This window comes from Andrena cerasifolii, chromosome 7 (genome assembly GCF_050908995.1).
Source record: "Andrena cerasifolii isolate SP2316 chromosome 7, iyAndCera1_principal, whole genome shotgun sequence".
Lineage (NCBI taxonomy): Eukaryota > Metazoa > Arthropoda > Insecta > Hymenoptera > Andrenidae > Andrena > Andrena cerasifolii.
Window position 1 is genome coordinate 11,368,247 of NC_135124.1, and position 23,984 is coordinate 11,392,230.

Here is a 23,984-nt window from a genome sequence, read left to right on the forward strand (position 1 = left end):
CTCTGCCGTTCTCCTTCGCAGGATGGCGCACCGACGCCATTAAGGATCTTTACGTCGTACCATTTTCCACTCGCCTTTTCCAGCTCCGTAATTATCGTATGAATTAGTCATACCCCCCCTTCGTCGTTCAGCCTCTGCCCCATTCGCGGTTCTGTCCTCGGCACTGCACGGACGGAGAAATTTTAAACTTCTATAGGCACGCCGGCGCTGCTGTGCTATTTCAGATACCCAGGTCGCCAGTGGCAGATTTTTAAATTGGTCAGCCAACGAAGTCGGTATCAGACCTCCGACGCAGCTGGCTGCAATGTCGGGATCCACGAGCGGCAGTAAGTTTGCTCTGAATTACTCGAATCGTGTGTTTTCGTCTTATCGCAGTTTACCCGGCAGTCAGCGGCGCGGTTGACGCGTGCAACGTGGGCGGTTTAATTAGCGTGCTTCCCCGAAATTTGATAGTCGTGGCCCAGAACGCGTGGCCTCCCCTGGCTCGCCTAACGTTTAGGGGTAATTCGTTAACGTCCATGGTAATCAGGAAGGAAACACGGCTGGTACAGTGACCGTCGGTTTTTAATTGGCTGGACCACGCCTGTTTCGAATGGAACAACGTTTCTCGGGCAGCGCGTGACCTGAAGAGGAATTCCTCTAGTCCGCGGACAATCCTCGTCCCTGGATCTGTCCCGAACGACCGCCATCACCGCCGCTTTGGCTCCTGGCACCTCTTTCGTCCCTCAGGACGACCGGTAAGCCAAATCCCGGCAAAGCGACGCGATGGCCGTGCACACCGAAACGCGCACGTATTTCCACTGATTTCTGGCTGTGCCGTATGTTCATACGCCGAGCTACACACACACACACCCGTCGGTATTCTCTCTGTCATCCTCTCTCTCTCATCCCTAGCGAGCCAGGGAGTCACAGGGATTGGTAAAATCCAGACCTTGAATCGAGCGCACCCTCGGGTACGAAGATTACGCTTTCCTTTCTCTTCTTTTCCTGCCTGCACCTCTGCTTTCACGAGCCGCCTTTTTTCCCTCATTTTTCCCGCCAGACCTGCTCTCTGTTTCCCCCAGAGCTACCCGCCCTCCTTGTCCCAGGGTGGCGGGAAGTCGGTAAACCTTGGTACCGCCGAGACGAAAGGGCGACAACGCGAATTGACCATTCCCTCTCGCGTCAACATGATTTCTATAGAGAAACACAGCGGAAAATGGAACTGAAAAAGGAATTCACGTGTCCCCTTTGATCTTCGTTCCGCATACCACCATTCCCACGTATCCTATGTGTCTTCGTAAAATGCGCGTGATTAGAAATTCGAATCCCAGCGGTGTTGCGCCCCGCTTCTTTGTCGGTCGCGGCGGAATTCCACCGGTATCGAGATTAAATTTTCCTTGAGAGAGGGCCACCCTTTTGCGTCCTCCCCTGTGTCTTCGGGCGTGGCAGACGTACTGGTTCATAGGTACTCTGGCACGAAGACGCGTGTAGAGATTTCCGCGAGGATATCCATTGAATCTGAAAAGGATGGTGGTGGTAAGAAAGTTTGTCAGAGGTATTTACGAATGCGACGAGGCCCCTCGAATCAGCATTAATATTATTCTTCCTCGCTCAAACTTGCCCGAGGGAGGCAGCCGGTATTTCAGGCTGACGAACACGAAGCTCCTCTCTCGCCTCCGACAGCTCCGCTTTGTCGGGTCTGCGGGTGATTCTCTCGAATCCATTGATGGAAAAATACGGAAGTTTCGCGGGAGTTAAGCCGTGGGATGCGTAAATTTTGTTTACGCGTCGGGGTAGGTACCGAGCGACAACTTCCAGCGAAGAAACATAAAGGGTAGACTCGTGGCTTGAAAAACGAAGGAATCGAACAGAGGGCGGGGACGCGTAACGATACTCGCGGTAAAAGAAAAGAATCGCTGGGAGAGTTTTACAGGGAGACGTCGCCCGGGTATTTGTATTGGGACGCGAACTTCGCCTTGAGATGTTATTAAAGTGTAGACTGTATCGTTAGCCGCAGGGGTAACGACCTGGCTCGACCCAGGAAAGTGGAAACAGGATCGCGAAGAATTACGAGCCACCGTTGCAAAGGGAGAACCAACCGTTGAATCGGAACGGGAAGAATTCCGGCGCCTCCCTTAATAATGAGGACTAGCAGGCTAGAAGGCAATTTCTTCCTTCGGTTTTGGATACACCAGCCTCCCCGATAGTTACTTGAACACGAAATTTCCTTGGGATTCACCAACGGCTGATAGTTCGCCGCCGCGCTCGACCAAGTAGATAGGTTCCCCAACTTTGTCCTCGGCAAAGCTTGTTCGATATTTCGAGTTCGTTAATCAACCAAGAGACTGTATTAAAGGAACTACGGCGGGGCTGGTTAGCAGATTTATAGCCAGCCATCGATTCACCTTAGGGGAGCGAGACTTACCACGTAATAATTAAAGGAAGAAAGATCAGTCCATGGTAGTAATGAATTACGAATTCGCCAGGGGCAAAGAGGATCCGTGGACGTAACTCGGAGGCGTGTCTTTGAGCGCCCGCAGCATCCGTTCAAGAAATTTCGCAGTTACAAAATTCGAGGCCGCTCCCTGGTAACAAGGGACGGTGATTAAAAGCCGACGATCGATTTCGAGGATTTCCCCGAGGCGCTGTCTTGACGCGCCTAGCATCTTATTCTGGGCGAAGTTGCCTTATCGCCTAGGTTCGTCGACCGAGTGTAATTAATTCGACGGATGGTTTCCTCCTGGGTAACTTCCTTCCCGACTTTCGCCGCGACCCGCCATCAAAACGCTTTGTTAAAGATTCGATCCACGCGTCAGCTCCTCGCCTTTTAGTTTTCCCCCAGCTAATTACCCGTTTACGCGTGGGCCTCGCCTATCTTCCGTCCCGTCGGCGCGCAAATCCGCGTTATAAGTAAATTACGGGGCGTCACCCGCGAGCCGCGGGAATATGCAGGAGAATTCAATTGATACAGAGTGCAATTAATGAGCCGCGAAATAACCGTGCAGGGTGTTGAAGAACAGTGGTACGCGTCTGTCGGAGTCAATCGAAAAACCATTTGGATCACGGCTCTATTCAATTACGTGCACGATTCGGCTGTGTTCCGCAGCGGATGCTGCTGGGCACTCGAAAGAGCCTCATCGACAATTAAACTTTTCGATGGACATTCGACTATTCGAGCCTGATTCTCGCTTTTCCCTGGCGAGGCTTCGCGTTTCCATTCAACAAGTGCTCTCCGGCCGATTGTTATCGAAACGAGCAGCGAAACAAAAGGAAGCGCGCGAAACATTGGCGGTAACGGGGCTTTAAAATATCCAGGGGAACAGGGGGCGTTTCGATTTCCTTGCAGGCATTCGACTTCCCGGCGAAAACTTTCAACGTTACCGCGACTATTCGTGGCTGATGCTGCAGTTTGCTCCAACACTTCGGTTTGTCGGTTAACAAAGTGATAACCACGCAAACCATCGCCGCCAGACGGAAACTGGCATATCGAGCCGCTTGATGAAACTTCGGGAATCGATGAGAGGCAAAGTTCGCCGGTGAACTCCGCCCCGCGACTCTCTGTGATCTTAGAGCTCTTCTCCTGACGGGCGAGCATGCGACCGATTCGATTGCTCCGCGCGCAATCGTCTCCGTGACAGTATAGGTTTCCAAAATTGCGATTCAACCGAACTGTTACAGAAGATTCAGTGCGCTTGGTAGGTATACTTAATTTAGGCAGCGTGTGTGACTTCGAAACCCACGACTGTTCGGTTACTCGAGCCCTGGACACCGCCTTTAAAGATTAATCGAATTACCAAGCAAAGAGCACCAGCAGCAATGATCTTCCAAGTCGTTCGTTCCACAGTATGGCGGCGTTTAAAAATGTAACGGCCAGCGTATTTACCCTCGCGAACGGTTCCACCCACCCGACCTTATTAATATTTATCAGCAGCGGCGGCAGCAACAGTAAGAAAGCGTTCTGGCACCGAGTCAGAATGGTTTAAGGGTCGGACGGGGGATTCTCGTGGGGGGTTAATACCCAGAAAGCTGCGCGCCGCGCCGTAGAGCCTCAAACAAGCTCCGATAAGGGTTTTCCGCGCTGGGATCGATCCCTCCATTCGGGATTTAAGATCGAATCGGCCCTAATCTTCCACTGTGGCGGCCCTGATGCCCTCGGTACACAAGACCTACGTGCCAGCCCTCGCCTCGCATTGTGCGGACTGAAATTCTTCGCGCGCGACACAATTCAGATCCCACAGCTCGCCGCGGCCCGGTTGCATCGTGATCGGGGGAATATCGTCTTATTGCATGCTTCTGAAGGAAATCGAACGGCATTCCGCCGCGGTCCAGAAGCTTAATGCTCCGCCTCTTGTCCCCGAGGCTCCTTTATGCACTCATTACCGTGTATTGCACCCGTGAACTGGATCTCCGAAAGCCGCTCGCGGCAGACTTCACGAAATGGTCTGTAAATATTCAAGGAACCCTATGGAATATATATAGAACCGTGGAAAGTAAAGTCTGGGAGAATAAGAAGTGCGCCTGTTTCTTAATGCTCTGATATTTCTCGGCATTCTATTCTACCCTTTCGCGCGGAAGTGAAGCTTCGCCGAAGAATGTGAAGCGAAGCAAATGAAACGGATGAGAAATCCTCCTTTCCATCCCCGGTCCTCGCAAGTTAAATACAAGGGGCAGAGCACGGTGATTAGCTCGAGAAAGAAAATGGGTTAGAGGGAGTATCTCTGTAACAGTTGAAGGATGATTAATATCCCGGCTTTATCGGTGTGCAACTTGTGGAAACTCGTTACAAATTAATTAAGCCACCGAAGTGCCATGGGACCGTGATTTATTATATCAGATTATTACGGGGGCGCGGGACAAAAGATTTACGCGAAATATCCGCGAGCGAAGTGATAGCTGCGGATCATAAACGCGTGCTCGAGCACCCTGTTTGTTAAAAAATGATACAGACCCGTTATAAAGCAGTCCACCCTCCGCGCAGGGAGGTAAACACCGCTCAGTCCGGCGCAACAGCTACAAAGATTAATTTCACGCATCGATTTACCGTTCGTTCCGAGAGCGTTCCGCGGGAATCGTTGGCGCGCGAGGCGAAATTAAACGCATTCGTTTCGCGAACGTTAATTAGCCAGTGGGTGCGTCTGTTGTCGTGAGAAGCCAAGATGTAACGCGTGCCGCCCGCGATAAATTGCATAACGGAATGGAACTCCCTTTTTCCGCGCCGATGAGCCAGCTCTCAATTTGTACCGCGAATCGATCGGTACTCATCGACGTCAACGTGGGGAGAGTAATCATCCGGTACCGATAGCGACACGAGCACGGAAAGAACGAGCCGCCGATACGACGTAATTGATCTTCCACCGGCGTGAATAACATAATTGAAAGTTCGCGAGAAGTTGCCCGCCGGCGAAACTTCCACCGTCGCCTTGTCGAGATTTATTATTTCGTTCCGGGACACGTGAAACTGTTGCCTCGGCCACCAGGGAACTTTGTTTTCGACCACGGCCGATAGGATCATATTTTACACGGCGTAGCCAATGATAGAGACATCCTTTTCAACCGTGCACCGGATAGAGCACAATTTGTTGCCGGAAAGGCACATCGAACCGGACAATCGACTTTTCCTAGATATCAACCAGGGGCCCCCCGTTTACGCGGCGAATCCCGGCGAGCTCGACGGCCGAATAACGCGGGCGGGCAACGCGCACGCGGAAGCTAATGCTATAAAACATAATGAAGTATTCATTGTCTGCCGCGATTAATTTACTATCGGGTCGACGAGCCAACGATGGGCCGTGATGAATATCGCGAGCGATTAATACGGAAATGGGAATTGTTACATCATCGGGGCTTGTAGCGTACCATTGTACTCGTTCATATAATGTGGAATTGGGCTCGATAATCCGTATTGTGTCTGTCGGCAGGGGAAATCCAGAAAGGTATTTCGAGGGGCTTTATTCCGCGAAAGAATTTCCTTTATCCTCTTGAATTTTTGCGCTGCAGCTTTAGCGGCGCGTATTAAATTCCTTTTAGGTCCTTCATTAGTGACTGACGTCGACGAGAATCTCCTTCAGATGTCTTTGTACGCTCTGATCTACGCTGCGCGATTGGGATAAGGCGGGGAAGATTCCGGGCGGCTCCTCTCCACGAGAACGTAATCGAACTTCGCGGGATTACTGTTTAATTTCATCGAGATATCACTTCGCGCGTCGTCCAATCTGTACGGTTTCGCTGAAAGGCGGTGGACAAAAAGGTTAACTAGATTTTTTTCATTACCGCGTCACGTCTTAGGGAATCCATTTTGGAATGAGCTTCGGGGCCGAAGATGGAACGTCTGTCCGTTTTTGTCCCGTGTCTCTTATAACGCGCTGGACTCGGGAGCTGGCGGGAAGAAGGGACAGCCGCGGATAGGTTTGCTGTGAAACGTTAAACCGAACGTCGCGATGGAAGCTTATCCCGCGACGTCTCGCGTGCAAATTGTCACTAGGGAGTACGGATGGAACTGAATCTGCCCATTCGGGATAGATCGTATAGGTTTGTCGCGTCGCTTTTGTCCCGACGCTTTCTTCGCGCTCTGTGCGCGAAAAATGTTTATCACCGTCAAAATTTCGCGCGCTGTATACGCGCGGGGCACGCTTCGATGCTTTCATATCGGGGAATCTATCATGGTGTCGAGTTCCGCGCAGCTTTGCCTATTCAAACAGAAGGGCAAAAACACTGGCGCGCCGTAGTTATTGCGAATAGTTGGCAAGAAAGACGCGTGCAAAAAGTCCCGGATATCCAGAAACGGAAAACCCGCGCACACAGAGCTGTACTTTATGGGGAGGGACTTTCGAAGGTTGAACCAGGATCCTCTGCGTGCTTTCCGATAGCTATTTCCGGGGGCTGAATGTACAGTGGCCAGATTTTTGTAATCATTTCTATTTACCTACACGGTTAAATCAAACCTTGATCAGCAAACTACAGCATTTATTTTCCATGTGCAATTGGTCTGCATCCTGCATTTCCCAATCCCCTTTTTCCAGCGCAAACACATGCCGAACTTCGGCAGCTTTATTATTCCACGCCGCATTCCCCGTTCTCGTATACTAGCTCGGTATTTCTCCACGTCCAAACGAATCGCCTCAAACACTCGCAATAAAATGCGCGAGAAAAAACCGAGAGAAAGCGTGATTGCGTCCTGGTGGCTGAGCAAATATCGTTCTCATAACACCTAAGGGAATATGCGAAAGTGAGCGCACCGGGACAGTGCGCTTTGAAATTCATCCTCCTATCGCGATTTCCATGTTCCCCAAGCTTCCCATTAAGCTGACGGATTCGCAGCTTGTACGCCGCTCACTTTCCCTCGTCAGACCCCCGTCGAATTTGCTCGTCGAGCCTCTCGTACATGCGGTGTATCCGCGCTGCGTGGCAACACACGCGGTCTGTAAGTGCAGCAGGCAGGGTCCGTATCGACGGTGAACAGATTCCGTTGTATTTTACGTGCTGGCCGTGGCCACTGCAATTCGTGGCTCCGGGCCGAAGGTCCTGGAAAAGCTGATAACGCAGGGCAGGCAATTGTCGCTGGTACAGTGGTAAAATCAACAGGAACTGCTGCCTCCCTCCGTAACTGAAAACGTTCGTAGGGATTGGTGCTTTCCTCTTAAAAGCTTCAGGAACCTCTCTCTTTAACGATCGCCATGCTCGAGCGGTGTACATTTCAGTGGGCACTGCCAGGCTTCGCCGAGCCACGGATTGGTTTCCATAAAAGTCGATCGACATATACTATGACTTTTATCGGATCTGTCAGCGAGAGAATAGCGACGGCAAGTTCCGTGCCGGCGACATCCCCGCTGGCCAGACGCAGCTGCGCTAGCAAACAACCGCGGAACAAAAAATATTTGGCATCGGTGGGAGAGCGGGGCCACGATCTGGTTAGCTCTGTTCCCCCAAGTTTTTATTTGCGCGCTCGATTCGCATCCGACCGGAAATCGCCACTAGAAGGTTCGACGGGAGAACGGAGGAAAGTTTGACGATGGATTTAAATAGCCAGGGCGCGGTGGCTGGTGAGAAAGGCGAAGGGATGCGTGGTTCCGCGGCGTTTAAACGCTTCCCCCGTTACCTTGACGAGCATCCATATTTCACGATAAGCCGCAGAGTATCGCGGCCCGTATCATGCCCAACAATGGTCGATGATGAATTATGGAAATAAACGGGAAGATCCAAGTGCCGCTCCGCCATCAGCGTGCACGGGTGTTCGCGGTGAACCGCGATGAACCACCAGCGTTGGCCGCGAGAATTTTTCAATAACTCTTCCACATACCACCGAGCCTAACTCTGTTTAACGCTTCGCGGATGATTCCAGTGGTTAAGTGCACGCGGTGTCAGCCTCGTGACGCGCCGCGCGTACTGTTTCGTCACTGTAAATCTCGTAAGCAAGATTGTTTCGTACAGTGATGGGCAAAATTTTATCTAAAAGCTTTAAAGAAAGATAACTTTCGGTTATCCTTTATTCGTACTTGTTTTTCTGAAGAATATATTCAACATAGTTTATCTGTGAGATTTTATATCAGGAAATTCATTTATTGGTCCATCTATTGGTTCTAAACTGTCCATCTACTGGTGACACGAGCTATGAGTAGAATTTTCATCATTTTATGCTTAAATACATTAATTTTTTTACTTACAGTAATTTTTTTCTTCAAATTTATACATTTTTACGTGCAAAGCTTTTGATTTTTTTCTAATACAATAGATATTTCTAAGAAACACCTTGATGTAAACATCGGAATATGGACGTCGGATAAATGGTGGCGCTGTATTCGACTGTCAAATAACAGTTGGAGATAACGAGAAAGCTCTCGGATAGACAGAACGAATAAACTCTCTAAACCAAGCTCTGACGGATAAAAGTTACATATAAAGTCTCGCGCTACATCCGTCATCGAATAACGAACAAAAGATACAGTAACTTTTATCTAAAACATATTTTAATAATTTTTTACTTAGACAATGCTCATCTCTGGTTTCGTACATATCTCCATTAGCGATCGTGCTTCCTTCGTTAACCAGTCGCTCCTGGCTTCCCTGCAATATTCCCTTGCAAACCACGGAAGTCCGCCAATCCCTGAAGCTTTGCGAGGTTAACATCGAGTCAGAGTCCCGCCAATCGGGGCAGCAATTTATTCAGCTTCAATTTTTGCGCAAAGATCCCTCGCCACACGCGACTCCCAGTGTCCATGATACAGCGCTCGGTGGTTTAATTTAATCCTTTCATAAATCTGCTCGCCGTCAGGACGTGGAACACGCGCGCTCGCGCGGCCGTGTGTGCTGTCGGGAAGTGCGAAAATCCGACGGCGAAAGGAAGCGTCATTCGCGACAGCCCAGCAATATGTATGGTAATATCCCGACGCGACGAGACCTGTCCCGGAGTTTTAAGCGCGCGTTCACTTTTCTTCCTGTTCTCGGAGCCCTTTCACCACTCGCCGCGCGATTGTCGACGCTCCACGAAATTGCCCCCTCTCGTCATTGTCGTTCGCGTCTGAGGGGGTTTTCACTGGGACCGCGAACAACCCCCGTGATCGTCGATCCTTGGTGACTGCATGAAAGGAGCTCGACCACGCTCGCATTGTCACGAGATCGGGGGCTATTATATTTCTGTTTTTGTCCGGCCCGCCGCGGTGAATCGCCTGCCGGCAGATCGATAGAAACGCTCCGCGATAATCGTCGAAGCTGCACGGATCGCGAAAGCGCAGGTGGAGCTCGCATTGGTAACGAGTTTTCTCGGTATCTATTGTCCATAGAGGAAGCTCTATCGGCTCGGCCACTCTTTCACCGTTCCGTTGCGATTCGTCTAACCAAAACGCGTAACCAAATATTCGCGGAATATACGCGTGGCCTCTTTGAAAGCCAATCAATCGGCACTGTGGACCGCGGTCCGTGAAAAAGGTTTTCAAATTCGATTGGCGGCTGGAGAATAGATATACTGCTTCGCTGTATGATTCGCGGAGGAATAAATAGGGAATGCTTGGTGGAGATGCGTCTGAATGGTACCTGCACCATGTCCAAATCAGTAGTCAAAGATTCACGAGGGAACCTACGTGACGGAATCCCCCCGATCGAAAAAGAGGACACCGTGGACCAGCGACGCGATAATGAAATTCCTAAGAAAATTAATTAATCGCGCTCGAGACATCCGTCCACTTAATAGACGGCTGCTGTCACTCCGATCGTTTAGAAGTCATTAACTGTATAATGGCATTGTAATCGAGATGAATGGATCCTCGGAGGAGATCACGGCTCTCGTCGCGATCCGGAATAATTGCGTCCATGAAGGAGCAGTCGTAGGGCACTCGATAAACGATTCCCTGTCCCTAAAAATCCACTGGATCCTCGTTGAAAGGAGTTGAAACCCAGGACCATGAAAACAGGCAGAGCCGAGTTTGAGTTCGATGCCTTTTACCGACCAATCGTCTGTCAGTTTGACCACCTCGATTCAACGGTGCAACTTCGTCGACTTAAAAACGTCCAGAAATGTTTGCCGTGGTAGTTGTGCAATTTTAACGGCTCCCTGGACGCGATTTCAAGTTTGTCCCTGTTCTAAAACATTTAAAGGGGAATAAGAAGGATAAAACGGAGGGTCAGGGATGAAAGATCGATGCGAGGAGCGAGGGCACCAAAGGGATGCTCGGGCGGCGTCCGTTTCTGTGCCTAGAGGGTTCTCTTCTCTCCAAGAGGAACTTCTTAAGATTAGGGTTGCCCGAGGGATGCAGGGGGGGAGGAGGGAGAAAAGGAAAAAGCGAAATCAAGGTTAACCTGCAAGTCGTGTTCCTACCAGGCCACTTACCGACATTTCTTTCCCGAGGCCGATTCTTCCTCTGACCGCGCATTTAGCACTTTCCTGCCCGTTATTTCCTCTCGATAGCTTTTACACCCCGTCCACCACCCTCGTCCGGTCGATCGCCTGAAAAAAACTCCACGACCTTTCCGACTTCCGCCGTTTCTCCGCAGGAAAGGGCGAAATAGGTTGTAGCCTGGCCTGATATTCACCCTTTCCCCCTGGCTGGAATTCCAGGGGAATTCAATTAGCCCCCTTTTTCTCGGGCTATTTCACAAAACCGTAGCACCTTCGGCAACTCGTAACGTCCGAAATTCGAGGAAACGAAGCATCGGCTACGAACTCGATGCAATTCTGGGTGATCGCGAAGTTTCTATTCTCCTCGAAGGGTGGCCGTGGCTTTAATTGCATCGAAACGATTTAATCCTTCGACTGTGTCAGTATTCGGCTCCGCGCAGGGCGGAGAATAGACGGAAACGCGAGGACCGTGTGAAAAGAGACGAGACGGGTGGTTTTCTCTCCTTTCTCGCGAGACGATTCACCGATCACGCGAAATTATGGTCGACGAGGTTTCAGAAAACGTCAACCCCGAGCTCATCGCGTCGACCGTTTTGTATTCGTTCATCGAACGCGAACGCGCGCCTGCATATTTCTATCATTCCGCGCTCCTCGTCGCCCTTTTATTTCGCCCCATTCAACCCTCTATCTCGCCTCTTTACCTCCCTCCCCCAACCCTCCACCCACACCGCGTTCGTGCACTGCGATATAAACGACGCGTCCCACTATCTGCCTTCAGTCAAGCTGAAAACGAGCCGGGACGACAGGCGGAAGATCAGCTTCGTTGTTTGCACCCCCGACGTTTAAGGAATATTTCTTATGGGAGTCGCGAGTTCTATGGCAAACCAGAGGCCCCTTTCACTGAGAATCTAACATCATCCCACAAACACCGCAAATACTATCGCATTCTTTTAAGATCAGCTTGAAACCCGCCATCCAACTGTCACTCCACGTACAGTTAGACTTAAAGGGCTCACGAAATACACAATAATTCGCGGATATCAATTGTTCCCTTAAAAAGGATCATTGAATATCGCGACAGCTAAGGGGCTCGGAATTAAATGCACATCGAGCGGGTAAAAGAACGTCGTGGCGGTGTCGGTGGACAGGAAAAGTCGCGTAGTTTCGAATAGTCTTTGAACCAGCAATCCCATATGTCCCGAAGCGTTGCACACTCGTGATCCTCCCTTTATTACAGCTCCACCGTAGCTTCCCTTATTCTCTCTGCTGCATCGGACCAGAAGCCTATACGTATATTTCCATATTCCTTTACTGTGATCCTCCACTGCCGCCGATAGAGTCGATCCAGCGATCGAGTCAACTATCCCCTCGCACAGTCCTTCGCCACACCCCTCCTCCGAATGGCAATAGAAGCGGTGAACAATATCAAAGACAAACGCTCGGCTTTGATTTTCCTCCGCGAGTAATTGCGACGTCGCGGCGTATAATGATCCCCGTGGTAAATAACGAGATCCAATGAACAATGGCGCTGTCTCGAAATTACTGGAGACTTGTTCGAATGGCAGGAGGAAGCCCTCAGGGCCGTGCAGAGACAGGCGCCTGAGAACTATTTAATGGTCGTCGCGTGCACAAACAGCGCGCCGGGCATGCATAACGCTAGTGCCTTCAAAACTCACTGATATTAGAGCAGCCCACTGGGTATGCAAATTCCTGCGATTTAATAGGGATGCTTCTATGCGCGCATGCAGGTCGCCGTAACGACCTCAGACGCGCGAAAGGGCTCGGTTTATAGGCTCGCGACTCCCTGGAATCGACTTCCCGCTAGAAATCGAGAAAGTACCGGTAGCCAGTCCCTTCCTGGTCGCACAATGCGCCAGCTTCCGTAATCCGAAGCTCGTGAAGCTGATAGCTATAAACGAACCGCGGAGACGGGCGATAATTAGAGAGAAGGTTTTTCCTCGTTCGCCTCGTTTTCTTCGCGGAACATTTGACGATCGGCTGAACGCCCACGAAGCTGGTAAATTCTCCCTTTCTGCAGTTATTAAGGGAGCGTGCTGGTGGAGCACGAAGTGGCTGCGCCCCGTCGTGCGCTCACCGCGGGAGCAAACGTTGATTCTTGGATTTTAAAACACGACCACCCCCCCCCCTCCCCCGGCAAAATCGATCCTATATAAATGCAAATACGGCGAAGGGTGGAAATTAAAGGACCTAACGAGATGGCCCTGATCGAAGATAGAAGAACGGCGAGGTCGATTCAATTTCCCAGACGTTGAATTGCAGCCAGCGGAATTACGTCGAAGCAGATGGACGAATCAATTGCAATGCTCAAACTGGTAGAATGGTACCGAAACGTTGACTCGCCGGTTTATTCCTCTTTCGGTGGAAGTCACGCTGGCGGGCGTTGCGCAGCAACGAATAGCAAATAATTGCACGGAGGAGTGGATGTTTTAACAAAAATCATGCACTGGCGAGTTAAACAGGAATATATATATATATATATATATATATATATATATATATATATATATATATATATCCTCCCGCTGCCCTTGCAGCGTTTCGAAAACATGCTGGTTAAATTATACCGTCATCAATGTGGGATCAGGAACCCCCATAGAATAAAAGGGAGCCCGGACTCAGAGACCAGAGAGAGTCCAGCGTAGCCGTGGTGGCAAACGCGACTGATAATCAGCACGCGAGCGGCTCGAGTTCGATTTCCGACGCCCTGACTCTCTTTTTCTGTAGTTCCCAAAATACGTAGGAATTACTACATCTATTCCTACATCATTGAAAATAACCGACTGTCATCCGTAAACGCTGGAACACAGCAGTGCAGCGGACTCGAGGCGATATTATAAATATACCGTTAAACCGAATTACCTGAAGAGCAGTGAGACGCGGAGAAATTCGTACATGCGTGCTTTTTCGAGGAAAAGTAGAACCGAAGCCACTTCAGTTGGTTGGTATCCTCTTTGGCGGAAGCTGAAAGTCTCTGGACCAGCCGCGATAAGAGAAGCTGCTTAATGTCAAATCAACGGTAGGGAACAGTCGAGAAAGTTGCCAGAGAGCCGGTTAAAGAAAGCACCACCCCTTCAGCGCGATGGCATCTCGCCACGATGTTGCGTGGCCTTGAATCTTTTCCCATTACCCGGTTGGACCACTTATGGTGATTCAAAGGTGAGCGTTAGGATGGCTCTTATTTACTCTTGGTAAATTTTTTTTCAAGATTTTCTTCCGCGCCCTTCAGAATAGTTCCAAATAATTAAAAAACGTTTTTTAGTTTTTCAGACTTTTTTCGAAAACCGTTTGTCGCACGAGAAAGAGTAATAGAACATAAAAGATGCTTTTCTTGTCCGGATCTAAAACTTTTATTTGACATATTTTTTTATTTAATCAATAACTCGGAAGATATCATATAAAATCTACTTCGCGAGCTGTAAATAATGATTTAAATGATTAAGGGCCCAGGGGCACCCTTTCTCGTTATCCGATCGAACTCAAACTTTACACGTTTTTTTCTCTCAATTATTTGGAACTATTCTGGAGGGTGCCCCGAAGAAAATTCAAAAGTCGAAAATAAGAGCCACCCTAGTGAGCATTCGATAGCGATAGGGGAAAAAATGACAAGGAAGATGGTAGCCGTCTGTGAGGTACTTACAATTAAGGGAATTGGCCTGTTCAGATAAAGTGGCTTCATTCGCAAGTACATACATAGGTCCCATTCAGGCGCGCAGCTATGCACGAGGTACGCGACGTCAAAAGCAGAAATTGACTAAAGTAGCTTCATTAGTTCCCTCTCTCTCCCTCTCTCAACACTGCACACATTTGTCGCTTAAGCGCCTCGATTTATCTTTAAGTATCAGACCACTTGGAAATGGGATGGGACATATTGGCAAGCATCTACGCTTAAGTGCGTATGAGTAGTGATGGGACCAAGTATGCAGCAGGACGGAAACGGTACTCGTCAATGCTTTGTTAAAGAAGCTGTTGAATTTGAGAACCTGGCTGAATGAAAAGGCCACCATATGTACTCCATCAGAAACACACATTTTTGTGGCTACTACGTAGGTGTACCGGAAGGGACTTGGTTTCAGAAATGGTTACCATTCACGAGTATGCTTGATTCCACTGCTACTTTCAAGGTAGCCACGGAACTGCGAGGTCACATGGAATGCTTCAAAGGATCCAACCATGGCGCTCAATTAACTAGGAAACGTTGATAGCTAAGTAGTTGCAAGAGTACATCGCGGCATAAAAATGCCACAACGGGTGAAGGAACTTGCAGTTGAATATTTGCAAGAGAATGGAAAATTATATTTAGCCCCCGTTCCATGCGGGGCCTCGATTACAGGAATAAAATGATAAATGATGATTACGAGGCTCTTCCGCGTAACCGGTCATGAAATTCATAAAACACGTGACACGCTGTACCGTAACGACGCCACATTTGTTACCCACTGCCCCGTCCATTTTTTCGAACATTTCATGGGCCAAGGAGACCGCACGCCTCGCGGTCCGCGTGCAACGAAGCGCCGGTCAGATTTACTTTATTCGACGAAATTACCCTTTCCGTGGTCTGCCCGCAGGAGGAAAACATCGACGTCAAGAATTTATTACCGCACATATTACAAGCGGAAGCACCCCGGTCCGAGGCTTCTTGTTGGAGTCACGTTTAATTAAAGTCCTCCCCGTGATTCGCTTGAATTCGCAAAAGTGCAATTTATACAGCTACACGGCCGTCCACGAATTTTAATAACATTCCCCGTTCCTATGGTCGTCGTTTAATGTACTTTGCCGCAAAACCGTTCCCTTTCGAATTTATATTTGCACACCGGCTGAAACACTCGCGCAAGACACATACGCACGCACACTTCCGCATAGAAGCTGGCCTGATTATATCCCCCGCCTCCGCTCCGGTTCGTTTCGATCAGCGTCGATTGCCACGAAGTAACGTTTCTGGCGTGTCGACGAAAACCCTCAGTTTTCTACTTTAGGAGCACTTGGTCCGTTTCGTTGACCATCGACCCTTCAATTATTGACTTCGCGTCCGAACCAGGGCCACTGAAGTTTCCTAAGAGACAGGGACGTCGATGGAAGTCCTTGGCCTTGCCTGGTACCATCTACGTCCCACTACATCCCTCTCTGTGTCAGACAGCATTTTCCACCGAGCACACAGACCAGTATTGCTTCGCCGATTGTCGTTTTTTTCCAAAACTCTATTACCTGAAATTCCATCCGCGCTTTCCGCCTCGCGCAAAACGATCTGCCCTCCAAGGAATCCCCATAGGTATCGCGAGGGCTCGTTACAATTCAATTACATCAGCCCGCATAGACTCGCATGTCGGCTTAATGCTTTCTCGCTTCGAACAATTAAATTAACGAACTAATAAGAGCAAGACGTGCCCGACTCCGCGAGAATCCACGCTGCGCTTCGATTGCTAAAGCAAGCTTTCAGGCAGCGGTTCCGCAAGTTTCAGGGATTTTTAATAACATGGTCGGGACAGCGGGCAGACACCAGTCGATGGGCGACAACTTTCCGACGCGCTATTAAAAATTGTCACGGAACCGTGCGCCGATGAAATTGATCCCTGAGCCTGTTTACAGGAAGTTACGCCCGCAATAGTTATTGCGTTCGCGCCCGGAGCCCCCCTGTCCGAATTAATTGCATTTGCTCCATTGTTCCAAAGTGGTTCTGATCCCGCTGGCCTATTCAACCTGCCGCGTACGTGCCCAGCCAAGTTTCTGCTTCTTCGAAACCTATTTATTCAAATTAAACGCCGGCGAAACTTCGTCGCCGTGCGATACAGGTCGAGCCTAAAGGGCGATCTCCTTCGGCTGCAATAGCCGGGGGAGTGAATGAATTTCCTTCGGGGAAACTTTTACCGGGCAGAGTGGAAAAGTCCGCGAACGCCGTTTGATTGCTGCGAGAATTTATACGACCGAGAAAACCGCCGCGTATATTAAAAATATAACGCAGAACAAACACGCGGCGCATCGAGAATTTCCGCGAAACCACGGTCTATGTTTTCATTTCATTTTCAGCCGAAAGAAAACATCGATTTTTCAGTCGTCGATGTAACTGTGCGACAAAACCGGAGATACAGATTCACCGAGGACCTTTTTTTTTCGTGCGATTCGAGAACGATCGAGGGGTGCTCGAGGGGTTACGTATATACTCGCGGTGTGTGAGCTGAAGCGCTGCACAGTATCGGAAATGCAGCGTATTTCCACTAGCCCCGTTGCTCGTGGTAAGGAAAATTCGCAACCGCTCTTAAGGGGACCTTCCGGTCAAAACGCTCCAAAAATATGTGATCTTTATGAATTTTTTACAAGAAGAGGTTATAACATATCCTAAAAAATGTTTTTCGCATTTATTAATACACTCGTTTGGGCAAAAAAAAATTATTTCGTTTCAGGTTTTCGGTCCTGATGCATTTTGAACCGTTGCTCGAAACAAGTCTGAAAATAATGCACGGATTGAAAGATACGAGGTAGTGGAAGATATGATTGATCTGTACTACTGGCGCGCGCGAAAGGCACTGTGCGAGAGCAAGGGGAGCAGATCGTCTGGGCTAGGCGCGGCGCGGAAACCGCTGACTGAACTATATCTCCCCGTAACTTTACGAGGAGATATTACACACGTGCATTGTTTTAAAAGCTGCGTCGAGCAAAAGTTATCCAAGTTCGTACGACCTCGCGAACCGTGTACATATCTTGCTGCGATTTCATTCGGAATTTAAACTGCATCTTAAAATTGCAGTTATAATTTCCTTGATCTGTTCGGAAGAAGCCACAAGCCTTCTTATTTCCATGTAACACGAAAGGCTTCGTCGTACTTTGAAATTTAATAGTAATGCATGGAAAAGGAAGCCCCGATCGATCAATGAGCTTTACCTCGCCCAAGGCGCGAGAAATATTGCGCTACAATCGTACTTTCACGACGTTAAGAACCCTCAATAGGAATAAAGCATGATTAACAAGTAATCTTCCAGGGTATTTAACTGTTCTAAATCTTCTTCTCGCGCGTAATCATTTCTCGGAGCAATTTAAACTGCCCCTCGTTCCTGTAATTCTTCTCTGATTAAGGTACTGCAAGTTCGGATGAATTTACAGGAATGAGAAGTAAGTTTGCAATGTATGCAAATGAACGCCATGAGAAATAGCGGTGGAAGGGAAGCTCTTCTTCTTAATAAACCGTCTGCTGTATAATGATCCGCCGCGCCGGCGATGGATATAATAAAGATATTTATACGTGCAGAATGCGCGCGCCTCGCGAAAAGAAAGAAGGGAAGGAAGTGGCTGATACCTTTCAGCCAGGATTTGTTTTAACTCCAAAGGATAAATTAAGATGCTCCCTCTTCTGCCGGCGTTTATTATCCCTGCTCGCATTGCGAGGAACACGCTATTTCTCGGTTCGCTCGAGACAAGTGGCTAATCAGATCCTCTGTCCCCTCGGAAAAATTTATTTCCCTCCAGGTAAGATACCTTTCGGTTCGTCCTGGTTTTTTTAAATAAGCCATGAGTACTAGCGCGCCGAGGGAGCAGAAATACGCGCACGAAACGAAACGAAACCGGGCGATAAAATTCTATTCATCGGCGAGCAAGACGGTCGTTAATTAGAGCACGGAGGAGCGTGTTGCTGTCAAGCTCGATCAGCTGGAATATATCCTGTTAGCGTCCATCTATCGATATCAGGCAAATCTGACTGGGTATAGTTTCAATCTCGGACAAAGCCTCGTTTCGCGCTAATCGATCGTGTAATCTGCGAATACCTTCTCCTAGTTTCACAAGCGCTTCCAGTGGAGCAGGCGTGAGAGGAAGGGGGAGTTTCTTGGTGAAACTTCGATGATACCCCTCGACCTGAGCAAATGAGCCTAAAACGATGAACTGCTACTCTACACCAAAGCCAAAGTTCAAGACGTCTTATGGTAACGCGCCAGTGCAATATAATCGCGTTCGCTTGATTCACAAAGCTTCCTGCTACGCTTTCAAATGAAATACAACGTTACTGCATCACCAACTTTCCTTCAAGATCGACTGGTTCAAGTAGATGAAACCCAGCTTGAATAATCCTCGATTCAAGATAACAGTCAGAAAACATTCCACGTTGAAATACTGGGAGTCACTTGCATATATTAACCACTCCTGGTCTTCGAGTTTATTTGAAAAAAAATGGAACAGAAGACACTACTTCTCAGCAGACTTATCAGGGTCGATAGTCCCCAAAAGAATCCGTAATTTCAATCCTGTGAATGCGATAAAATCGCGGGGCAAACCAGCCGAATGGAATCGAAACTTAGTCCACGACGATCGGCAGGGACGTCGTTAAAACTATGGAGTTATCGGTGCCGCTCCCTTCAGTGAACTTCTACTTGTTGAAAACGGCGCTTGTTAAGTATCCAAGTGGTGGTTTGGAATTAACATTATTCCCCCTTGCTTCCAGCCGAATAAACGGACGCGCTGCCGTCGCCACTCTATAAAGTACAATCGTGCGTCCCGTGGGTATTGAACGCCTTATTTAGCACCGATGGAATTAAGGTAATCCCATTCCCAGCGAGTTTATGGTTACATTATGGTCCCGTTGCACGCCCGGTGGAAGTGGCGCGGATTCACAGGGCCATTTCGCCCCGACGACAGCCCGTCGCTCGCCAACTTTTTGTCGCCACGCGGACGCGATTTCGTAATTAAAATTCCCCGCGATCGGGCTGACGGACGCTGGCCGGCCATTACTCACGCCCCGTTCGTTTTTTCCCGAAGTGTTTTCAGGGGGCTGAAATATTCCGCGTCAAGTCCGCCAAGTATCGGTGGAGCTTCGACGGGAAAAAGGCCTGCACTTCGGCCAACTTTCCCGCGATGCGTTTCGCCCCCATATAACTGTCGTTGCAACCAGTAACTGTGCAAAATGTGAGAGGAGGGAAAGGACAAGCGATGCGGGACTAAGTGTATTAAAACAAGTCGACCGCCGATGAAAATTATACACGGCTCCGTGCCTCGGGGCAGTCATGGATTTTTTCGAGAGGCGACACCGAGATGAAAAATCACCCGTCGTTGCACGCTTTGATCCACTCGGCGACAAAAGCCTGTCACACGCTCGAAAACGTCGTGAAGTTTTAAAGGCACCGCTGTTAATTCATATGGGCATTCATTTACCGAGCTGACTGGGAATTTCCATGGTACTAGGACCGTACGAATTATACCCTCGATCGACAACTCTTATAAAATGCCCACTGGCAATCCAAACCCAGTTCCCGGTACCTGTTTGAAGGAGCAAGGACACCCTCAACGCCTCTATTCACATCCAGAGAGCGAACAAAGAAATCGAGAGCTGGAACGCGTATCGACGATAATTAACCACTAATTAAGCGAGCTTCTCTGCGGATAGAAAACATATCGCGCTGGTTACGAGCCCGCGGCAGACGGAGACGCTCTCCCATAAAGACGAACGTGCAATTGCGGAAGCATTCGCGGTTAACGTTTGAACCCCAGCGAACCGCGCGGAATCCTGTCTAAGTCACGGTAGACTTTCAAGGAGCCTCTTGAAGCCAGCAGCGCGGCGCACTTGAAGAAATAACTTTCGAATCTCGAGTGACATCTTTACAGCGGCAGCCACTTGAATGCGCGGCCCATAATTAAGGCTAGGGGATAACGAAGTTATCATCAAGACCGTCATTCGTACTCGAGCCGGCGCGTCCCCCTCGGACCGTGTGTGCTCTTTAAGGGTGGCGCGAATTAAGAATGGACGACGGGGCTGGGACGAGCTAGAGGGCTTCCCTACCTCCGGCGACTCTGTGTGAAAGCTTGATCTCTGAAACGTGCACGTAGGTCTCCCTGGAATTGTACTAGGCCTACGTGCGTGTATTCACTGATAATATCATTAATGATAAGTCACGGTTGGTAAGGCTTTTCATAGAGTTATCGTAATACTACAGCTTTTCGAGCAATACAGAAGATCTTCCATGTTTCACTTCACTTCGAACGCGGGCCAGTGATTACTCTTGTAATTGACGCAACCGAATTCGTAAATCTCCCTTCTCTCCTGTATCACTTCTTCCAGATAGGCGCCCAGGTATCGGTACGCCAGGTCCTGCTCGAAAGTGAGCCACTTTTCTTTGGGCAGATGGATTTTCAGGAAGTCTAACTGAGCCGCTCGTATGATCCTGGAAATTCCAGAATGCTCGGGCCACTCGCGGGTTACATAGTTCGTCGGTGGGCTCGCAAGTTTCTATCAAATATGCGAATCAACGCGAATATTGCCGCGGGGATGCCGTGTGGAAATACGTCAACAAATTACGGGCGATTAGCGGGTGGGAATATTTTAGCGGATACCTGAAAGTTCTCGCGTCTAGCACGTCGGTGGGCAACCGACGGAGCGCCTCCTTCACTATCAAATTCTCCTCGTCGAACAAATCGTGACTGTACAACCCGTATCTGTTGAAGCCCGACCAGTTGTACGCGAATTTCCTTAGGGCGAAATGGAATCCATCCCGTTGATTTTTGGTAGCTGGATTCCCTTTGATCGAGCCCCTGGGCACTTTCAGCATCGAGAAGAGCCTCGACATCGCGACAGATTGGAGCGGTGGAACTTAACCTCGGAGAAAATTGACACAGACAGAACAGTTAAGGGATCGATCGTCGCGTGTCTCTCGATCGTATCGAGGGGAGCCAGTGTTCAGCCGTCAGGGCTATCAAAGCTTTCGCGAACGATTATGACTTTTGTATTGATCTTACCCGAGTTTGCGGCTAATGGCGAACGGAGTCCACGGTTCGATTTCGCGTAAGAGCTTCCCGTAGTTGGGAGACAGACTTTGCGAATTGGTCGACTTCAAAGCTTGCAATGGTTGTTATACTAGCGCGACCAAAAGTCTCGAAAGAACTTGCCGCAGTTTCGTCTGTCATTACGAGACAATGCTCCTCCTGTTCCTCTGTTTTTCTTCCTTACGCCGTTACGCTAGGACCGTTCTTATATTCAGTAAACGCCAAGACTGTCCGAGAAGATTGCCGGCTGTCAGGGGAAAAAATTGGAGCGAAGCGATCCCACCGAGCTCATGAAAAGCGCTGCGATGGTCGTCGATCAACTTTCGCCAACTTTGCACCCGATTATCCGGAGGAAAGCTTAACTTTGTTTAAAATTCAACTTCTAGAGTCTCGTTGGATCGGAGGTACGTCTATTACGCCGTAAACTCCTCCCAGTTTTCTTAAAGGGAAATGAAATGCTTCGGAGGAGCTGTAATACTTTGTGTTTGGAAGCAACTTGTCTCTTTTCTTTAGCGCGCGAAGCGTTAGGTAGCAATTTTGGATTATGTAGGATGCAGGAAACTCTCGGTACAGAAACTTTCCCCGATTCCCTCCTCATTTCGTGTCATATTTATTTCATATCTCTCGCGAAACTTGTCAGTAACTAACTGCAGAGAAGCCAAATTCAATGTTCAACCCATTAATAACTGCGCAACCTTATTTACACGGTTCCCAGCGACCAGAAGTCAGAGATACCGATGGCTAGGCGCTTTCAGTAGTATAGTCAATGCTTGGTCAGTCGTTCCGTCTAATCCCAACTGCGAGTCTAGCGGTGAACATTAGAATGCAGCAGTGAATGGAGGCGAACCAGGCGAGCGGCACACGTTAAAACGAAGAGTCGGGTAATTATTCTCACAGAGTTTTCCACGATTTATGCGAGAGTTCGGGCCGTGGGGAGCGTCGATGGTGCGCGTGTACGACGCGTTTCCTTTGGAAGATCAGCCGCGCGTACACTTACAGCGGCGCATTACACGTAACGGAGAGACAGGGTGGAAGAGGATTTATGTCGGCGGGTCCGTTGGTAACGTGCCACTGGCAGAGGGTGACCAACCCTCTATCGTTCGCCGTGCTACGCGAGTTTTCGTATCTATTCGTCGTAGGAGCGTGCTCGCGCGTGCCTCTTCGACGATCGGACTTTCTCTACGAACGGAAAGTCCAAGTTTACAAGCGGTTGATACAATCCTAGTCGCGGACACCGTTATTTTTCCAGCCCGGTCCCCCATTTTTCGTTTCCTCGGCCGTCTGCCGCGTGCTACTTCCACCGACGTAATTCATACATGTCAGGGCGAACATGCATGCAATTTACAGGATGCTCAGATCCCCGTCGACGAGCGTCCCGTTGGTTTCGAACGGAAGGGACCCCATTTCTTAGCCAACGTCGACGACGCTCCCGTTGCGACTGCTGCGAATTTGCGACGGCGGTGACGCGTGGCATCTATGGAGCGAGGAACGCCGTGGAAAATCGTTTCTCATCGTTTACAATCGGGAACCCTGCTGGGCCTTGGTGTGCGTGAAAAAGTCGACGAGGAAAATTGTTCGACTTCAGTGAAGGGATTGGATACAGAAGGGTGCTAATATGATGCTGCGAAGGTGGTGCGGGCTGATGGAAAAACGTGCTGATGAAGGAGCGTGCAGAGAGCAGGTGCGGGGATTTTTGTAGTCAACTTAGATCCCTCGGGTTATTATTTAAGTCAGTGATAAAATGAGATTTCTCTACTTACAAAACTTAATCTGTTACATGTACACAGCGGAATGCTTTTTGAGCGAAATGTATTTCGATTTGCGAAATGTATTTCGACTTGCGAAATATTGATCACGCTCGGTTCAATTATAGGAAAAGATGACTGTGGGTTAAACGGAAAAGTGTGTTTTTTTATTACAGTTCCTTACAATTTTAGTGTAAAGATTGTCGAAATATTCCCACATCATTTCACACACCATTAGAGGAGAGGTGGATGAAAGGGACATTTTTTTAGGACCAGATAGTAATAACACTAAATAACCATTCGAGTTCTAATTGGTAACATTAGAAAAAACCAGTTATCTGGTCATAACAGTACACAGTCTTATTAAGCTTCTCTCTATATTTACATGTCTTATTTTTCGCTTTCTAAAAAAGTGTGTTTCGTCCCTTTCATAAATTAGCTGTATTGAAAGGGACATCGGTGTTTCTGAATGGGACAGTGTAATAAAACAAGGTAATATTAATATTATTCCTTTAACTATTATTTCTGCTGGTACCGAAATCGTAGTATTGATGTCGACAAGTCTATAAGTCAACGTTTTTCTTAAGTTACATAAATACCAAATTGCCAAAATATTTGTAACAAACTTTATATTAAGCTTACATACTTTTAGCGTTACCTAGAGCTAACGACGT

At 48.8% G+C, this 23,984-nt stretch overlaps 1 protein-coding gene and 1 long non-coding RNA gene across 3 annotated transcripts in view; one reads left to right on the forward strand and one right to left on the reverse strand.

The window, feature by feature from the left end:
• The window catches only part of LOC143371574 (uncharacterized), a 38,382-nt gene extending 14,449 nt beyond the window's left edge, over positions 1-23,933 (forward strand). Inside the window, exons 3-4 of one of the 2 annotated variants that reach the window (XR_013086045.1) lie at positions 16,853-17,058; positions 17,227-18,887. This is a non-coding gene — a long non-coding RNA (uncharacterized LOC143371574). Of the gene's footprint in view, positions 1-16,852; positions 17,059-17,226; positions 18,888-22,912 lie in introns of those variants that run through there. The other variant, XR_013086046.1, reaches the window with a different exon arrangement.
• Positions 20,772-21,369, reverse strand: LOC143371193 (cytochrome b-c1 complex subunit 7). The gene is made up of 2 exons (XM_076816144.1): positions 21,137-21,369; positions 20,772-20,967 (listed from the first exon to the last, which is right to left on the reverse strand). Exons 1-2 carry the CDS (start codon positions 21,367-21,369, stop codon positions 20,772-20,774), a joined length of 429 nt encoding a protein of 142 aa, XP_076672259.1.
• Positions 23,934-23,984: the final 51 nt, after the last annotated feature.

What these genes read in the sequence shown, in the direction of transcription:
- LOC143371193 (XM_076816144.1), bottom strand. Translation starts at nt 21,369, where the DNA reads ATGTCGAGGCTCTTCTCGATGCTGAAAGTGCCCAGGGGCTCGATCAAA. An exon ending in CTAGACGCGAGAACTTTCAG is followed by an intron (nt 20,968 to 21,136) that starts GTATCCGCTAAA and finishes TGGAATTTCCAG; the next exon opens with GATCATACGAGCGGCTCAGT.